General features: G+C 54.4%; 1 protein-coding gene across 1 annotated transcript in view; it reads right to left on the reverse strand.

Annotated features, from left to right (window-relative positions):
* SLC4A5 (solute carrier family 4 member 5) overlaps positions 1-17866 on the reverse strand; it is a 55800-nt gene that overhangs the window by 24644 nt on the left and 13290 nt on the right. The window contains exons 5-10 of the mRNA XM_054396637.1: positions 16958-17113; positions 9347-9442; positions 8174-8229; positions 4031-4188; positions 2577-2664; positions 923-1077 (exon numbers count right to left, since the gene is read on the reverse strand). Of these exons, the coding sequence (XP_054252612.1) occupies positions 923-1077; positions 2577-2664; positions 4031-4188; positions 8174-8229; positions 9347-9442; positions 16958-17113 (709 nt within the window). The remainder of the gene's footprint in view (positions 1-922; positions 1078-2576; positions 2665-4030; positions 4189-8173; positions 8230-9346; positions 9443-16957; positions 17114-17866) is intronic.

The following is a 17866-nucleotide window of genomic DNA, read 5'->3' on the forward strand; positions in this document are numbered from 1 at the left end:
GCCTTCCTGCAGGATCCCTTCAGCTCTAAGGCTCCCCTGGAGTCTTCTCTTCTCAAGGCTGAAAGGTTCTGAGGTGAATTTGGAAACATCAACAGTTGGATTTGCTCAGCCCAGAGCGGGAACAGATCTGAGCTGATCTGGGGGTGGGGGCCCAAAAAGTTCTGAAATCCCAGCACTGAAGGAATTTTGGGAGACTTTTTCTAGAGCTGAAGGGAAGCAAAGCTGCTCCAGGACCTCCAAACCAACTGAGATCACAGGATTACAGCTCACAGGATGTTAGGGGTTGGAAGGGACCTCTGGAGAGCTTCCAGTCCAAGCCCCTGTCAGAGCAGGAGCAGAGAATCCAGCACAGGGCACACAGGAACACATCCAGACAGGGCTGCAAAGGCTCCAGACAAGGAGACTCCACAACCTCCCTGGGCAGCCTGCTCCAGGCCTCTGGGAGCCTCCCAGTGCAGAAGTTCCTCCTCCTGCTGAGCTGCAACCTCCTGTGCTGCAGTTTCCATCCTTGGCCTAGCCCAGGGTGCAAGTGAGCAGAGCCTGGCCCCTGCCTCCTGCCCCCCAGCCCTCAGCTCTTGAGAGACATTGAGCAGATCCCTCTCAGCCTTCTCCTCTCCACACCAACCACCCCCAGGGCTCTCAGCCTCTCCTCCCAGGGCACTGCTCCAGGCCCTTCAGCATCCTTGGAGCCCTCCCTTGGACTCTCTCCAGCAGATCCCTGTCCCTCCTGAACTGGGGAGCCCAGAGCTGGATGCAGTATTCCAGCTGTGGCCTCAGCAGGGCAGACCAGAGAGGGAGGACCCCCAGCCCTCAGGTATTTATAAACATTTATTAAATCCCCTCTCAGTCTCCTCCTCTCCAGACTGAAAACCCCCAGCAGATGGTGATTGCCCCAGGGCCAGCTCCATTCTCTCCCACTCACCTCTTCTCAGCTGAGGGCACTTTTTTGGGTGGCTCAATCCTAATGTTGGGGTCCCACTCGCCAGGGGGCAGGACAATGACTTCATCCAGGAACTCATCTATGCCAGCAATGAGGTCCTCTCTGTCCCGGGCTTTGTAGGCAACGTCGCTGAAGAGCTGGGGGTCAAGAGAGGAGAGAAGTCAGCAAGGGAACAGCAGCCAGCAGGCAGCTGGGGGCAGGTTGCTTTGGGGTTTAGAAGTTGGTGCCTGGGGGCAAGAGGATTTGTATCAGTGTGAGCTGAGTCACAGAATCATAGAATCAGTCAGGGTTGGAAGCGACCACAAGGCTCAGCCAGTTCAGCTGCTCAGCAGCTTCAGCCCTCTGCTCATCCTGGTGGCCCTTCTCTGGACACTTTCCAGCACCTCCAGATCCCTCTTGTAACAGAGACTCCAGAACTGGATGCAGTACTCCAGGTGTGGTCTCACCAGAGCTGAGTAGAGAGGGAGAATCCCCTCCCTGGCCCTGCTGGCCACACTTCTCCTGCTGCAGCCCAGGCTCTGCTTGGCTCTCTGGGCTGCAAGTGCACATTGACAGCTCCTCTTGAGCTTCTCATCTCCCAGCACCCCCAAGTCCCTCTCCTCAGGGCTGGTCTCCAGCCAGTCCCTGCCCAGCCTGGATTTTCCAGTGCTTGGGATTGCCTCGACCCAGCTGCAGGACCCTGCACTTGGTCTTGTTGAACCTCATGAGGTTGGTTTGTGCCCAGCTCTGCAGCCTGTCCAGGTCCCTGTGGATGGATTCCTTCCCTCCAGCTGTCTGCTGCACCACACAGCTTGGTGTCAACAGCAAACCTGCTGAGGGTGCACTCAATGCCTCTGTCCATGGCACCAACAAAGATGTTGAACAAGCCTGGTCCCAGGACTGACCCCGAGGGACTCTGCTTGTCCCTGGCCTCCACTGGGGCATGGACCATTGACAGCCACTCTTTGGGTGCAGCATCAAGCCAGTTCTTTATCCATCTCGTGGTCCACCCCTCAAACCCATGTGTCACCATGGGTTTGAAATTCCTCCCATACCCAAGGCTGGCTCAGTCTGGGAAGCAAATGCAAGCTGTATTTACAAGCAGACCCACAATCTGTGATGAAATGCAATGAATCTGTACAAATAGACACAACTCACAACATTTACAAATATCAGCAGAAAAGCACAACCAAGCTCCCTTTGCTTCCCCCTTTCCCAAGGGGCCTCTCTCCCAGGGGCTTCCTCCCCCCAGGCTCCCCTGGAAGGAAGCAGAGTTGGTTAAAAGCAGAGAGGCTGTCAGCTTAGCTCACCAAGGGCAGTGTGGGATCTCCAGCCAGAAGAGAAGGAGAAGCAGCCAGACAGCCCAGCAAGGAAGCCAAGAGCTCAGACCCCCACTGCCCCAACTTTGTTTTGAGTGGTGGTTCTTAACCATTTCTCTCTCTCCCATGGAAGTGTTCAGAACAATCCTCATTTTGCTTTCTTACACCCAAGAGTGACTTATTCACACTCTCTGCTTGAACTTTGAGAAGAAAAATTTAAAGAGGTAGTTTCAAACCATCCCAGGATGGAAAATGCTTTTTTTTTTTTTTTGTGCTGTTGCTGTCTTGGCTCTGAGCAGAGAGGTTGCAGGTGAGGGCCATGCGCTGCAGCTACTCACATCATCCACCATGAGGGTAGCGATGGCCCTGCCGATCTCATTGTAGGATTTGGCTTTCCCTGCAGGACCAAGGAGGATGAAGAGGAACCTGGGGAAGTGAAAGTGCTCTGTTGGTGGCCTTGGAGTCACAGAAGTAATCATAGAACCATAGAACCATAGAATCATAGAACCACAGAATCATAGAACCATAGAATCATAGAATCAGTCAGGGTTGGAAGGGACCACAAGGATCATCCAGTTCCAACCCCCCTGCCATGCCCAGGGACACCTCACACCAGATCAGGCTGGCCAGAGCCTCATCCAGCCTGGCTGCAAACACCTCCAGGGATGGGGACTCAACCACCTCCCTGGGCAACCCATTCCAGGCTCTCACCACTCTCATGGGGAAGAACTTCTTCCTCACATCCAGTCTGAATCTCCCCACTTCCAGCTTTGCTCCATTCCCCCCAGTCCTATCATTCCCTGATAGCCTAAAAAGTCCATCCCCAGCTTTCTTGTAGCCCCCTTCAGATTCTGGAAGGACACAAGAAGGTCTCCTGGGAGCCTTCTCCTCTCCAGACTGAACAGCCCCAACTCTTTCAGTCTCTCCTCATAGCAGAGCAGCTCCAGCCCTCTGCTCATCCTGGTGGCCCTTCTCTGGACACCTTCCAGCATGTCCATATCCCTCTTGTAACAGAGGCTCCAGAACTGGACACAGTACTCCAGGTGTGGTCTCAGCAGAGCTGAGCAGAGGGGGAGAATCACCTCCCTTGACCTGCTGGCCACAGTACCTGATAGCCTAAAAAGTCCTTCCCCAATCAACCATGGTTGGAAAAGACCTCAGAGATCATCAAGTCCAACCTGTCATCCACCACCATCCAATCAGCAAACCCAAGGCACTGAGTGCCTCTCCAGTCTCTTTGCAAACAGAGGCACAATTCATCTGCTGGCAGAGCTGCTCTGGTTTCCCAGGGGCTGAACTGTCCCTCAAAGGCTGCTGTGTGCCAGCAGCTCTCACAGAATCATAGAATTAACCAGGTTGGAAAAGACCTCAGAGATCATCCAGTCCAACCTGTCACCCAACACCATCCAATCAGCTAACCCATGGCACCAAGTGCCTCATCCAGGCTTTTTTAAAACACTTCCAGGGATGGTGACTCCACCACCTCCCTGGGCAGCTCATCCCAATGGCAAATCTCTCTTCATGTGAAGAATTTCTTCCTCACATCCAGCTCCCAAACCTCCCCTGGCACAGCGTGAGGCTGTGTCCTCATCTTCTGTCACTTTTGCCTGTGAGCAGAGCCCAACCCCCACCTGGCTGCAACCTCCCCTCAGGAAGTTGTAGACAGCAATGAGGTCTGCCCTGAGCCTCCTCTTCTTCAGGCTGAACACCCCCAGCTCCCTCAGCTGCTCCTTCACCAGCATCCAGGCTGGGAGGCTGCTTGGTGTTTTGGAGCTGAAGGAACTGAGCTCACCTGGTGGGCACAGGTACCTCTGTCACCCCTCCCAGCATTGTGGCCTGGAGGAGCCTCACAAAAGCCACAAAAGGCTTCTCAAGGAACTCCACTTCTCCCACCAGCACGTTGGAGGCCTCTGCATCCTTGGGGATCTTCTTGATGAACTTATTCTTCAGCTGTTGGAAAGAGGAAGGTGAGGAAGGGAGTGGTTGCTGAAAAGTGACTTTTCTGCCTCTTTTCCACTCCTCCCTGTCCCTCCAAACTCAAGATCATAGAATCATAGAATTGTCAAGGTTGGAAGGGACCTCAAGGCTCAGCCAGTCCCAACCCCCTGCCATGGGCAGGGACACCTCACACCACAGCAGGTTGCTCACAGCCACCTCCAGCCTGGCTGCAAAAACCTCCAGGGATGAGGCTTCCACCACCTCCCTGGGCAACCTCTGCCAGTCTCTCACCACCCTCAAGGGGAACAACTTTTCCTAACATCCAGTCTTAATCTCTCCCCACTTCTAGTTTTGTTCCATCCCCCTCAGTCCTATCACTCCCTGACACCTTAAAAAGTCCCTCCCCAGCTTTCTTGTAGCCCCCTTCAGATCCTGGAAGGCCACCAGAAGGTCTCCTCAGAGCCTTCTCCTCTCCAGACTGCACAACCCCAACTCTCTTAGGCTGTCTCCAGAGCAGAGCAGCTCCAGCCCTCTGCTCGTCCTGGTGGCCCTTCTCTGGACACCTTCCAGCACTGTGACCATGGCACATGGGGACATGCTCTAAGGTCTCCCTGGACCCTTTTTTTCCCTCCAGGCTGAACAACCCCAACTCTCCCATCCTGTCCCCACAGCCATGCACAGGGGGCAGGTTTCTGCAGCTCTTTCCTCCCCGGTCTCATCCTGGGAGCAGGACCAAAAAATGGTACTCTGCTCCTGGAGGACTGCGTACAGGTCTGGAGCCCTCCATTTGGGAAGGACATGGAGCTGATGGAGAGGGTCCAGAGGAAGGCCAGGAAAATGATCAAGGGGTTGGAACACCTCTGCTATGAGGACAGGCTGAGGGAGCTGGGGGTGTTCAGTCTGGGGAAGAGAAGGCTCCAGGGAGACCTTAGAGCTGCCTGCCAGGACCTGAAGGAGGCTACAGGAAGGCTGCAGATACACTGTTTGCAAGGTCCTGCAGGGACAAGACCAGGGACAATGGCTTTAGGCTGGAAAAGAGCAGATTGAGACTGGATGTGAGGAACAAGTTCTGCACCAGGAGGGTGGTGGAACACTGGAACAGGTTGCCGAGGTATGTAGTTGAGGCTCCACCCATGGAGATATTCCAGGTGAGGCTCCACAGGGCTCTGGGCAACTGATCCAGTTGGGGATGTCCCTGCTGAGTGCAGAGGGCTTGGACTGGATGAGCTTTGGAGCTCCCATCCTGCCTGGACCATTCTATGGTTCTATGACAAACCTCAGCTGATGGATTTCTTCCTGGGGGTCTCTTCTCCCCTGCAGCTCTTTCCTGATTAGTCTAAAAGGGTTCAATACCAAAGCCTGGCAGGGAGTTATTCTAATCTATATGCCAGCATGAGGGGAGGCATGTGAGCAGGCAGAGAGCTCTCCCCTTCCTAATCTTTTAAATCCAAATGGAAAAAAAAAAAAAAGAAAAAAAAAAAAAGAAATGAGGGAAAAAGAAAATAATAAATACTAATAATAAACTCCTCCAGTGCAGCTGGGAGCAAGAGCAGGAGTTAACAGTGGCCACTAAGCTTCGTGTAACACTTAAAAAGTCCCTTTGTAGTGGGGTCTAATAGGGTGATTAAACCTAAATGCTTGGCATATTTTGGGATTAACCCTCCACACCTCACTGCTGGAGGGTGATGGTTGGGGTTAGAGGGTGGGGGAGAGGGGAAGTTGGCTTCCTTCATGCAGCTTTGAGGTTGGAAGGTGGACCTAGGAACCTTCTGCTCTGCTTTCTGGCTTCCTTCATGCAGCTTTGAGGTTGGAAGGTGGCCCTAGAAACCTTCTGCTCTGCCTGCTGTGGTGGTGACTCCTTGGTCTGTAGCTGGAAGGAGGTTTTGTAGTGATGATTGGTGGATTGATGGATTCATGGAGTGGGTCAGGTTGGAAGGGACCTTAAAGGTCATCTGCTCTAACCTCCTGCCATGGGCAGGGACACCTCCCACCAGCCCAGGTTGCTCAAACCTCATCCAGCCTGGCCTTGAACACCCCCAGGCAGGAGGCAGCCACAGCCTCCCTGGGCAGCCTGTGCCAGATTCTCACCACCCTCACACTCAACAGCTTCTTCCTCAGCTCCACTCTAACCCTGCTCTGCCTCAGCTCCAAACCATACCCCCTTGGCCAGGCTCCAGACACCCTCAGGAGAAGTCCCTCAGGAAAAGTCCCTCATGAAAAGACATCTTCCACCAGCCCAGGTTGCTGAAGACCTCATCCAAGCTGGCCTTGAACACCTCCAGGCAGGAGGCATCCACAGCCTCCCTGGGCAGCCTGTGCCAGTGTCTCCCCCACCCTCACTGGGAAGAATTTCTTCCTAACCTCATTTTTGGCCATGGTAGCCAACCTGGTCAGGGTTGGTCTCTTCTCCTTTGTAACAAGTGATAGGACAAGAGGAAATGGCCTGAAATTGTGCCAGGAGAGGCTTAGGTTGGATTTTAGGACAAATTTCCTTACAACAAGAGTGGTCAGGGGTTGGAACAGGCTGCCCAGGGAGGTGGTGGAGTCCCCATCCCTGGAGGTGTTCAAGCAACCTGTGGCCATGGCACTTGGGGCAAGGGTTTGGTGGTCTTAGGCTGATGTTTGGACTCAATGATCTCAGAGAGCTTTTCCAACCCCAACCTTTCTATAACTCTGTGATCTCCACCCCATGGCTCCCAGCAACACCTGAACTTCCATCCTTCCCTTTCCTCTAAACTGCATCCCCCCAGGCAAGCCCAGCAGGGACATCCCTGGGGAAAAGTGAGCTGTGAGCCCTCCCAAACCCACAGTGTTTGGTGTTCCCTTTGGTTGAGGCTGAAATCACTCACAAAGAGGAGTGGAGCAGAGCCCAGAGAGTGCATCCACAGGACCCAGCTAAAGAGAATCATGGAATGCTTTGGGTTGGAAAGGATCTTTAAAGCTCATCCAGTTCCAACCCCCTGCAGCCAGCAGGGACATCCCCAACCAGAGCAACCCCAAACAACCTGACTTGGGGTGGTGCCAGGGATGGGGTAGCTCTCACCTCTCTGGGCAGCCTGGGCCAGGCTCTCAGCACCCTCAGTGTCAAACATTTCTCCCTTCTCTCCAGTCTGAATCTGCCTCTTTGAGTTCAAACCATCCTCCCTTGTCCTGTCCCCACAGGGCCTACTCCAAACTCTGTCCCCAGCTTTCTGACAGCCCTTTGAGCACTGCAAGGCCACCACAAGGTCTCCCTGGAACCTGCTCTTCTCCAGGCTGGCCAACCCCAACTCTCTCAGCCTGGCCTCACAGCAGAGCCCTTCCAGCCCTGCCAGCATTGCTGTAGCCACCTCTGGCCCCTCTCCACCAGGTCCCTGTCTCTGCTGAGGACTCCATAGTCTTGATGCTGGATATCCAGCAAGCAAAAGGCACAGACCCCTCCTGATCCACCACAGCACTGAGCAGGGATCTGCCCACACTCTGCCCCAGCAGCCTGACCTCCTTTCCAGAGCTCTCCCATGCAAGCCAGCAGGGGAGAAAAGCCCCTGATGGGCTCTTGGCTCAGCTTTGCATTAAGAAACCCAAGTCCATCACAGCCCAGCTCCACCTACAGACCATCACCTTCCGAGCTGGATCCACGTTTGCAGCTCCAGGAGCTTGCCTGGGATTTACCTACTGCCCTGTGCTCTCATCCACCCCAGCAGAGGCTCTTTTAGGATCCCTGCACCCTGCCAAGAAGGAATGTCCTTCTCCATGCTAAGGATGTCCTCCTCCATCAGCATCTTTGTGTGTCCCTCCCTCCCTGCAGGCACAGGTACTGCCCTGGGCCAGCTTCCCCACGGCTCAGCAGTGATCAATACCTGATTCATGTCCCTAATTAGGAAGCTGTGAGCTGATTGACCCAGCGAAGCCATGCAAGGCTCACATGGACCTGACCAACCACCCAAGCCCTGCCCCAGAGCAGGGCATGCTGGAGATGCCCCACACAGTGCCACACCAAGGCTGGCAGGGAGCTTACCTGGTCAGTGCTCGGTGTGTCCGAGATGTCGTTCATGCTCCGACTCTGTGCATGGCCTAGGGGAGGGAAGAGAGAAGATGAGAGTCCAGGGATGGCTGAGGTTGGAAGGGGCCCCAGAGGTCATCTGCTCCAACCTCCCTGCCATGGGCAACCACCCCGTGATGAGCTGCTCAATTTCAGCCCCATGTGCGAAGGGAAAACGTGGAGGGAGGACTTCAGTGGAAAAAGAATAACCAGGGCTGGGCTCTCCAGTTGCAGAGGGACAGGGAAGTGCTGGACAGGGTCCAGGACAGGCTGGGAAGATGTTAAAAGTTCCTGGAGCAGCTCTAGGAGGAGCAAAGGCTGAGAGCCCTGGGGCTGAGAGCCTGCAGAAGAGCAGCCCCAGAGGGGAGCTGAGCAATGCTCAGCAAGAGCTAAAGGAGCTGTGGGGGGCAAGAGGCTGGGGCCAGACTCTGCTCACTGGTTCCCAGGGACAGCACAAGGGGCAAGGGGCACAAAGTGGCACCCAGGAGGTTCCATGTGAAGAGGAGGAGAAAGTTGTTTGTTGTGAGGGTGCTGGAGGGCTGGAGCAGGCTGCCCAGAGAGGTTGTGGAGTGTCCTTGTGTGGAGAGCTTCCAACCCCCCCTGGGCATTGTGCTGCTGGGCAAGCTGCTGTGGGTGCCCTGCTGGAGCAGGGGGGTTGGACTGGCTGAGCTCCAGAGCTCCCTTCCAGCCCTCACCATGTTGGGATTTGGGGATTATTTATTATAGCTGTGCCTGCAAACCAGATGCAGTAAGATGAAAAGCTCAAGGGTCTGAGTTGTTCTGGTGTCCCCCTGTGCTCACACAAACCACAGAGACTCACAGAATGGGTTGGGATGGAAAGGACCTGAAAGACTACACAGTTCCAACCCCCTGCCATGGGCAGGGACACCTCCCACCAGCCCAGGTTGCTCAAGTCCCATCCAACCTGGCCTTGAACACCTCCAGGGAAGGGACATCCACAACCTCCCTGGGCAACCTGTTCCAGTGTCTCACCACCGGCACGGAGAAGAATTTCTTCCTAACCTCATTTTTGGCTGTGGTGGGGTGTCCTGACAAGTCCAACCTCCCCAGCCCCCCACACACTCTCATTGCACCTCGTTTTCTGTTTGCTCCTGGTTCCCTCAGGCCCATGCCCAGCTCCCCACTCACGCAGCCGACCGTAGCTGGCGCTCTGCCGCATCCGCAGGTCCTCGGTGGAGCGGTGGAAGGCGGCGCCGGCGGCCGGGCTCCGGACGGGGCTGCGGGCTGCGGGAAAGGAGGGGTCAGAGGAGATGCAGCGACCACGAGGAACCCTCTGGTGGTGCTGAAGACAAAGAGGCTGAGCTGAAAAGCAGCTGCCCACGACGAGCATCACCCTCCCGGTGCTGATTCGCCGGCACTTTGGTTTTCCGTCCCACTTCGCTCCCACTTACCACAGAATGACAGAACGCTGGAAGGGACCTTGAAAGCTCACCCAGTCCAACCCCCCTGCCAGAGCAGGATCACCTAGAGCAGATCACACAGAAACGCATCCAGGTGGGTTTTGAATATCTCCAGAGGAGACTCCAGAGCCCCTCGGGGCTGCCTGCTCCGGTGTTCCATCACCCTCCCAGTGAAAAGGTTTTTCCTCGCGTTTCCACGGAGCTTCCTATGCCTCAGCTTCCACCTATGGCCACTTCTTGTCCTTTGCTCACTGGCAAGGAGCAGCCTGCCCTAATCCATCTCTTCCTGCTGCAGAAGATCCAAGCAAGGAGCCTCCACCAGCCCTCACCCTACCAATGCTCTCTTCGAGGCTATAAATAGCTTCAGAAGTGCAATTCCTGGCCCTCAGCAAGACCAAATCCATTCCTTGGCCTTTTTAACCTCCTAATTCTTCAAAGAAAGCCACAATTGAAGTCTGCTGTGGACCCCAAGCTGCAGGATATTTGTCTTGGCCACCACCACCATGTTCCATGGGAACTTTTCTCCCTCCTGAGCTGGTGACAGCTCCCATTTGCCACCCCAGGTATTGAAACTGAACAACTTCACCCTAAAGATTTCCCTTTCCCCCAGGCATCTTCACTGTTAGACCCAGCACCTTCTCAGGAAACTTCTGGAATTCACCACATTCCTCCTGAATCCCCCAAATTCCTTTTGTATCCCCCAATTCCTCCCGAATTCCCCAAACTCCTCTTGAATCCCCCAAATTCCTCCTGAATTCCCCCAATTCCTCTTGAATTCCCCCAATTCCTCTTTAATTCCCCCAATTCCTCCTGAATTCCCCAAATTCCTCTTGAATTCCCCAAATTCCTCTTGAATCCCCCAAATTCCTCTTGAATCCCCCAAATTCCTCTTGAATTCACCTAATTCCTCCTGAATCCCCCAAATTCCTCTTGAATTCCCCAAATTCCTCCTGAATCCCCCAAATTCCTCCTGAATTCCCCAAATTCCTCCTGAATTCCCCAAATTCCTCCTGAATTCCCCAAATACCTACTGAATTCCTCAAATTCCTCTTGACTTCCCCAAATTCCTCTTGACTTCCCCAAATTCCTCCTGAATCCCCCAAATTCTGCCTGAATTACAAAAACTGTCTTCTTTTTTTTTTTTTCTGTTATTGTTTTGGGTTTTTTTGTTTTTTTTTGGGGGGGAAATCCATCTGGAATAGTCCTGCTGAGCTTCTCTGCAGCTCTCTAGACCACGAGCTGCAAGCACAGCATCCATCCTTTTTTGTTGCTTTTTGGTTTCGGTGGTAAATGCCTTGAAATAACAGTGGAATTCCCACTGAATATGACTCTATCTCCAGCAGCATTCCAGTACAGAATCTCAGAGATAAGAGAGAAGGTGAAAGTCCCAGGATGGGTCAGGCTGGAAGGGATCTCAGAGCTCATCTCCTCCAATCTCCCCACCATGCCCAGGGACACCTCTCAGCCAGACTCAGCTGCTCAAGGCCTCATCCAGCCTGGCCCTGAGCACCCCCAGGCAGGAGGCAGCCACAGCCTCCCTGGGCAGCCTGTGCCAGACTCTCACCACCCTCACTCTCAACAACTTCTTCCTCAGCTCCACTCTAACCCTGCTCTGCCTCAGCTTCAAACCATTCCCCCTTGGTCTGGCTCTGGACAACCTCAGCAAAAGTCTTTCTGCAGCCTTCCTGCAGGATCCCTTCAGGTCCTGGCAGGCAGCTCTGAGGTGCCCCTGGAGCCTTCTCCTCTCCAGGCTGCACACCCCCAGCTCCCTCAGCCTGTGCTCACAGCAGAGCTGCTCCAGCCCTGGGATTATCTTTGTGACCTCCTCTGGACTTGCTCCAACATCTCTTTGCCCTTCTTATGTCACGAAGTCGCTGCTGGCACAAGGAACAGGAGGGCCCCCTCTGCTCCTGCCAACCACCATCTGTTCCTTGGTGGCCCTCTTCGCAAACTCAAAGCTTTGCCATCATCTCCCCAGGGAACTAGAAACACAGAAGATGCTCCAGTTTCCCCTGTCTGCAGGGACTAAACCCAAACATTTCCAAATCATGCTCTGTTTTGAAGGCTTTGAGCAAGTGTGAGCTCAACCATCTGGTCCTCCATCGTGGTTGATGGTTGCTCAACCATCCAGTCCTCCATCATAACTGCTTGTTGCTCAACCATCTAGTCTTCCATCATGGTTGATGGCTGCTCAACCACCTAGTCCCCCATCATGGTTGAAGGCTACTCAGCCATCCAGTCTTCCATCATGGTTGATGGCTGCTCAAACACCTAGTCCCCTATCATGGTTGATGTTTGCTCAACCACCTAGTCCTCTATTGTGGTTGATGGCTACTCAACCATCTAATCCTCCATCATGGTTGATGGGCACTCAACCACCTGGTCCCCCATCATGGTTGATGGCTACTCAACCATTGAGTCCTCCATCATGGTTGATGTTTGTCAACCACCCAGTCCTCCATTGTGGTTGTTGGCTGCTCAACCATCCAGTCCTCCATCATAACTGATGGTTGCTCAATCATCTAGTCTTCCATCATAGCTGATGGTTTCTCAACCATCCAGTCCTCCATCATGGTTGATGGCTCCTCAGCCATCCAGTGCTCCATCATAGCTGATGGCTGCTCAACCATCCAGTCCTCCATCATAACTGATGGTTGCTCAACCATCTAGTCTTCCATCATAGCTGATGGTTTCTCAACCATCCAGTCCTCCATCATGGTTGATGACTCCTCAGCCATCCAGTGCTCCATCATAGCTGATGGCTGCTCAACCACCTAGTCCACCATCATAGCTGATGGCTGCTCAACCACATAGTGCCCCATCATGGTTGATGCCTACTCAGCCACCTAGTCCTCCATCATAGCTGATGGTTGCTCAACCACCTAGTCCTCCATCATGGTTGATTGCTGCTCAACCCTCTAGTCCTCTAACCTGGTTGATGGCTGCTCAACCATCTCAACCCTCTAGTCTTCCACCTTGGCTGATGGCTGCTTTGAAGTCTGGGAATTGCCCACAGGGTGGGAATGTTGTGTCCTGATGACCTCTCCCTGGAGCACTCGGAGCTCAGGCGCTGCTGTTGCTGCCTCCCTGGGTCGCAGCTTGAGGCCACCAACAAATCCCAGGCTCCACCAAGTGACCTCTCCTTAAAGCTAAGTAAATAATCATCAGGCCTGGAAGCAAACAAATCTTCTTTGTTAATGGCTCCCAAAGAGGCAGGCTCAGCCCTGGGCCAGACTGGATTTGGCTGTAGGCTTCTCTGCCAGGAAGCCCTTGGCCAAGCTTGTCCAGCACTGGTGCCCTTCACACTGTGCCATGGTGCCCTGGGAGAGGAGACTGCTCCTAACCCCTGCTGGGGGCCCTCACACCATGTCACTGTCCCTCACACCATGTCACTGTCCCTCACTCCACGTCACTGTCCCTCACTCCACGTCACTGTCCCTCACTCCACGTCACTGTCCCTCACACCACGTCACTGTCCCTGACTCCACGTCACTGTCCCTCACACCATGTCACTGTCCCTCACTCCACGTCACTGTCCCTCACTCCACGTCACTGTCCCTCACTCCACGTCACTGTCCCTCACACCATGACCCTGTCCCTCACACCATGACACTGTCCCTGACTCCATGTCACTGTCCCTGACTCCATGACACTGTCCCTCACACCATGTCACTGTCCCTCACTCCATGACCCTGTCCCTCACTCCATGTCACTGTCCCTCACACCATGACACTGTCCCTGACTCCATGACACTGTCCCTCACACCATGTCACTGTCCCTCACACCATGACCCTGTCCCTGACTCCATGACCCTGTCCCTCACACCATGTCACTGTCCCTCACTCCATGACCCTGTCCCTCACTCCATGTCACTGTCCCTCACACCATGACACTGTCCCTGACTCCATGACACTGTCCCTCACACCATGACACTGTCCCTGACTCCATGACACTGTCCCTCACACCATGTCACTGTCCCTCACACCATGACCCTGTCCCTCACACCATGTCACTGTCCCTCACACCATGTCACTGTCCCTCACTTCATGACACTGTCCCTCACTCCATGTCACTCTCCCTCACTCCATGTCACTCTCCCTCACACCATGACCCTGTCCCTCACACCATGACACTGTCCCTGACTCCATGTCACTGTCCCTGACTCCATGTCACTGTCCCTGACTCCATGTTACTGTCCCTGACTCCATGACACTGTCCCTCACTCCATGACACTGTCCCTCACTCCATGACACTGTCCCTCACACCATGACCCTGTCCCTGACTCCATGTCACTGTCCCTCACTCCATGACCCTATCCCTGACTCCATGTCACTGTCCCTCACACCATGTCACTGTCCCTCACACCATGACCCTGTCTCTCACACCATGTCACTGTCCCTGACTCCATGTCACTGTCCCTGACTCCAGGTCACTGTCCCTCAAACAGAATCACAGAACCACAGAATAATCACAGAACCACAGAATAATCACAGAACCACAGAATAATCACAGAACCACAGAATAATCACAGAACCACAGAATAATCACAGAATGCTGGACCCTGGAAGGGACCTTGAGAGCTCATCCAGTCCAACCCCCCTGCCAGAGCAGGAGCACCTAGAGCAGGTCACACAGGAACTCATCCAGGCAGGTCTTGAATATCTTCAGCGAGGGAGACTCCACAACCCCCCTGGGCAGCCTGTTCCAGTGTCCCTCAGACCATGTCAGAATCAGAGAATTGTCAGGGTTGGAAGGGAGCTCAAAGCTCAGCCAGTCCCAACCCCCCTGCCATGGGCAGGGACACCTCACACCACAGCAGGTTGCTCACAGCCACATCCAGCCTGGCTGCAAAAACCTCCAGGGATGAGGCTTCCACCACCTCCCTGGGCAACCTGTGCCAGGCTCTCACCACCCTCATGGGGAAGAACTTCTTCCTAACATCCAGCCTGAATCTCCCCACTTCTAATTTTGCTCCGTCCCCCCAGCTCTATCACTACTGACACCCTCAAAAGTCCCTCCCCAGCTTTCTTATAGCCCCCTCCAGATCCTGGAAGGCCACAAGAAGGTCTCCTGGGAGCCTTCTCCTCTCCAGACTGCCCCCCCCCCCCCCAACTCTCTCAGTCATCAACCCCACACTGCTGTCCCTCACACAACTACATTGTCCCTCACAATGGTGTCATTGTCCCTCACAATGGTGTCATTGTCCCTCACACCACACCACTGTCCCTCACACCATGCCATTCCCCACCTCAGCAGACATCTCCTTGACTTCTGGCTCCCCATGACCTCCTCCTCTTCAAAGCCACCAGCAGGAGAGCCTTTGGGGTCTTTCTCAGTGGTGCCCCTGTGCTGGGTTACATCCATCCCGGATGGGGGCTGAGAGAACTCAGCCCCTGGGGGTACAAAAGAAACTTGACCCAGGTGGGCAGAGAGAGAGGCTTTGATTTCCGCCCTCCCAGGAGGGGTCCCCTGGGTCACAGGTGGTCTTTTCCACTCCCCCTTCCTGTCCAGCAAGCCTATAAAAAGGGCAGGCACCTTCTTCTACTTCCTCTTCCTCACCTGCTCGAGAGAGGTCAGCTCTGGCTGCTGCTTCCCCCACTGACCATGAGCTCAGGGCTTATTTCTTTTCCAAGCTGCATCCACACTTCCTAAAGAACTGAATCCACTCACATCCAGGGAAACACAAGAGCCATCAGGCTTGGGTTTGTCTATTTTCCTATTTACCCTCAGCCCTTACCTTTGAGAACCCTCCCTGCTATTGCTCTGCATGTATTTGTGTTAAGAATCACAGAATCATCACAGAATCATCACAGAGTCAACCAGGCTGGGAAAGACCTCAGAGGTCCCCAAGACCTCAGAGGTCCCCCAAGCCCAACTCATCACCACCCAACTCCTCCTGACAACTCATCCCTGGCTCCAAGTGCCACATCCAAGCTTTTTTGGGACACCTCCAGGGACGGGGACTCCATCACCTCCCTGGGCAGCACATCCCAAGGGCCAATTACTCTTTCTGGGAAGAACTTTCTCCTCACCTTGAGCCTAAACTTCCCCTGGCACAGCTTGAGGCTATGTCCTCTTGTTCTGCTACTAGTAGCGTGGGAGCAGAGCCCAACCCCCACCTGGCTACAACCTCCCTTCAGGTAGTTGTAGAGAGCAATGAGGTCTGCCCTGAGCCTCCTCCTCTCCAGGCTAAACACCCCCAGCTCCCTCAGCCTCTCCTCACAGGGCTGTGCTCCAGACCCCTCCCCAGCCTCATTGCCCTTAATTTACCTCTTCCTCTTCCAAACTGATTGCAGACTATTTCTTTAATGACTTTACCTCTCCTCTTCCCTACCCTTTGTTTTGTTTCGTTTTGGTTTGGGTTTTATTTACCTTACTAGGAAAAGGGAAGGGGGAAGAATCTCAATCTGTTATCATTTGTGCTTTTAAACCCCAGTTAAAGCTCAAACCAGCAGAGCCCCAAAGGCTTGGGTTTCACAGAATCACAAAATTAACCAGGTTGGAAAAGACCTCAGAGATCATCCAGTCCAACCTGTCACCCAACACCATCCCATCAACTAACCCATGGCACCAAGTGCCTCATCCGGTCTCTTTTTAAACACTTCCAGGGATGGTGACTCCACCACCTCCCTGGGCAGCTCATTCCAAAGGCAAATCTCTCTTCATGTGAAGAATTTCTTCCTCACATCCAATCTAAACCTCCCCTGGCACAGCTTGAGGCTGTGTCCTCATCTTCTGTCCCTGCCTGTGAGCAGAGCCCAACCCCCACCTGGCTACAACCTCCCTTCAGGTAGTTGTAGAGAGCAATGAGGTCTGCCCTGAGCCTCCTCTTCTCCAGGCTGAACACTCCCAGCTCCCTCAGCCTCTCCTCACAGGGCTGTGCTCCAGCCCCCTCCCCAGCCTTGTGCCCCAGACCCCTCCCCAGCCTTGTGCCCCAGACCCCTCCCACCCCTGTGCTCCAGACCCCTCCCCAGCATTGTGCTCCAGACCCCTCCCCAGCTTCATTGCTCTTCTCTGGACATGTACAAGAGTCTCAATGTCCTTCTTAACCTGAGGAGCCCAGAACTGGGCACAGCACTCCAGGTGTGGCCTGAGCAGTGCTGAGCACAGGGCAGGATGAGTTCCCTGCTCCTGCTGCCCACACTATTGCTGATCCAGGCCAGGATGCCATTGGCCTTCGTGGCCCCTTGGGCACACTGCTGGCTCCTGTTCAGCTGCTGCCAACCACCACCCCCAGGTCCCTTTCTCCCCTTCCTTCTCCTGAGCTCTTCCTGCCCTCAGGCTTGCTCCCCCAGGGCTTTGTGGTGCAGCTGGGGGTGGGTGGCCTGGGGAGGCTCACCTGTGCTGGAGGAGACGGACTTGCCGATGTCGGCCAGGGAGCGGTGGATTGGCTTCTTGGTCTGGTGCCGGTGCTTCCGCAGCAGCACGTAGCTGAGCTTCTCCCGGAGCTCTGCCTTCAGCAGGCCATCCTCAATCTGCTTCTCAATGACATCATCTGCAAGCACCCAGTCACAGAACTGTCAGGGTTGGAAGGGACCTCAAGGCTCAGCCATGCCCAACCCCCCTGCCATGGGCAGGGACACCTCACAGCCACCTCCAACCTTGATGCAAAAACCTCCAGGGATGAGGCTTCCACCACCTCCCTGGGCAACCTCTGCCAGTCTCTCACCACCCTCCTGGGGAACAACTTCATCCTCACATCCAGTCTCAATCTCCCCACTTCTAGTTTTGTTCCATTCCCCCCAGTCCTGTCACTCCCTGACACCCTCAAAAGTCCCTCCCCAGCTTTCTTGTAGCCTCTTCCAGATCCTGGAAGGCCACAAGAAGGTCTCCTGGGACCCTTCTCCTCTTCAGAGAGGACAAGATCCACTCAGATCTTCTGCCAAAGCAACAGGCTTGGTGTAAAACTTATTTGTGGTCATGGATTCACAGAATGGGTTGGGTTGGAAGGGATCTTGAAGATCATCCAGATCCCACGCCCTGCCATGGGCAGGGACACCTCCCAGGTTGCTCAAGGCCTCATCCAGCCTGGCCTTGAACACCTCCAGGGAGGAGACATCCACAGCCTTCCTAGGTGACCTGTTCCAGTCTCTCCTCACCCTCACTCTCAAGAATTTCTTCCTCATCTCCACTCTCAGTCTCCTCTCTCCCAGCTCAAAACCATTGTCCCTCATCCTGGCACTCCCAGCCCTTGTCCAAAGTCCCTCCCCAGCTCTCCTGTACCTGCTTCAGGTACTGGAAGACTTCT

This window comes from Indicator indicator, chromosome 38 (assembly GCF_027791375.1).
Source record: "Indicator indicator isolate 239-I01 chromosome 38, UM_Iind_1.1, whole genome shotgun sequence".
NCBI lineage: Eukaryota > Metazoa > Chordata > Aves > Piciformes > Indicatoridae > Indicator > Indicator indicator.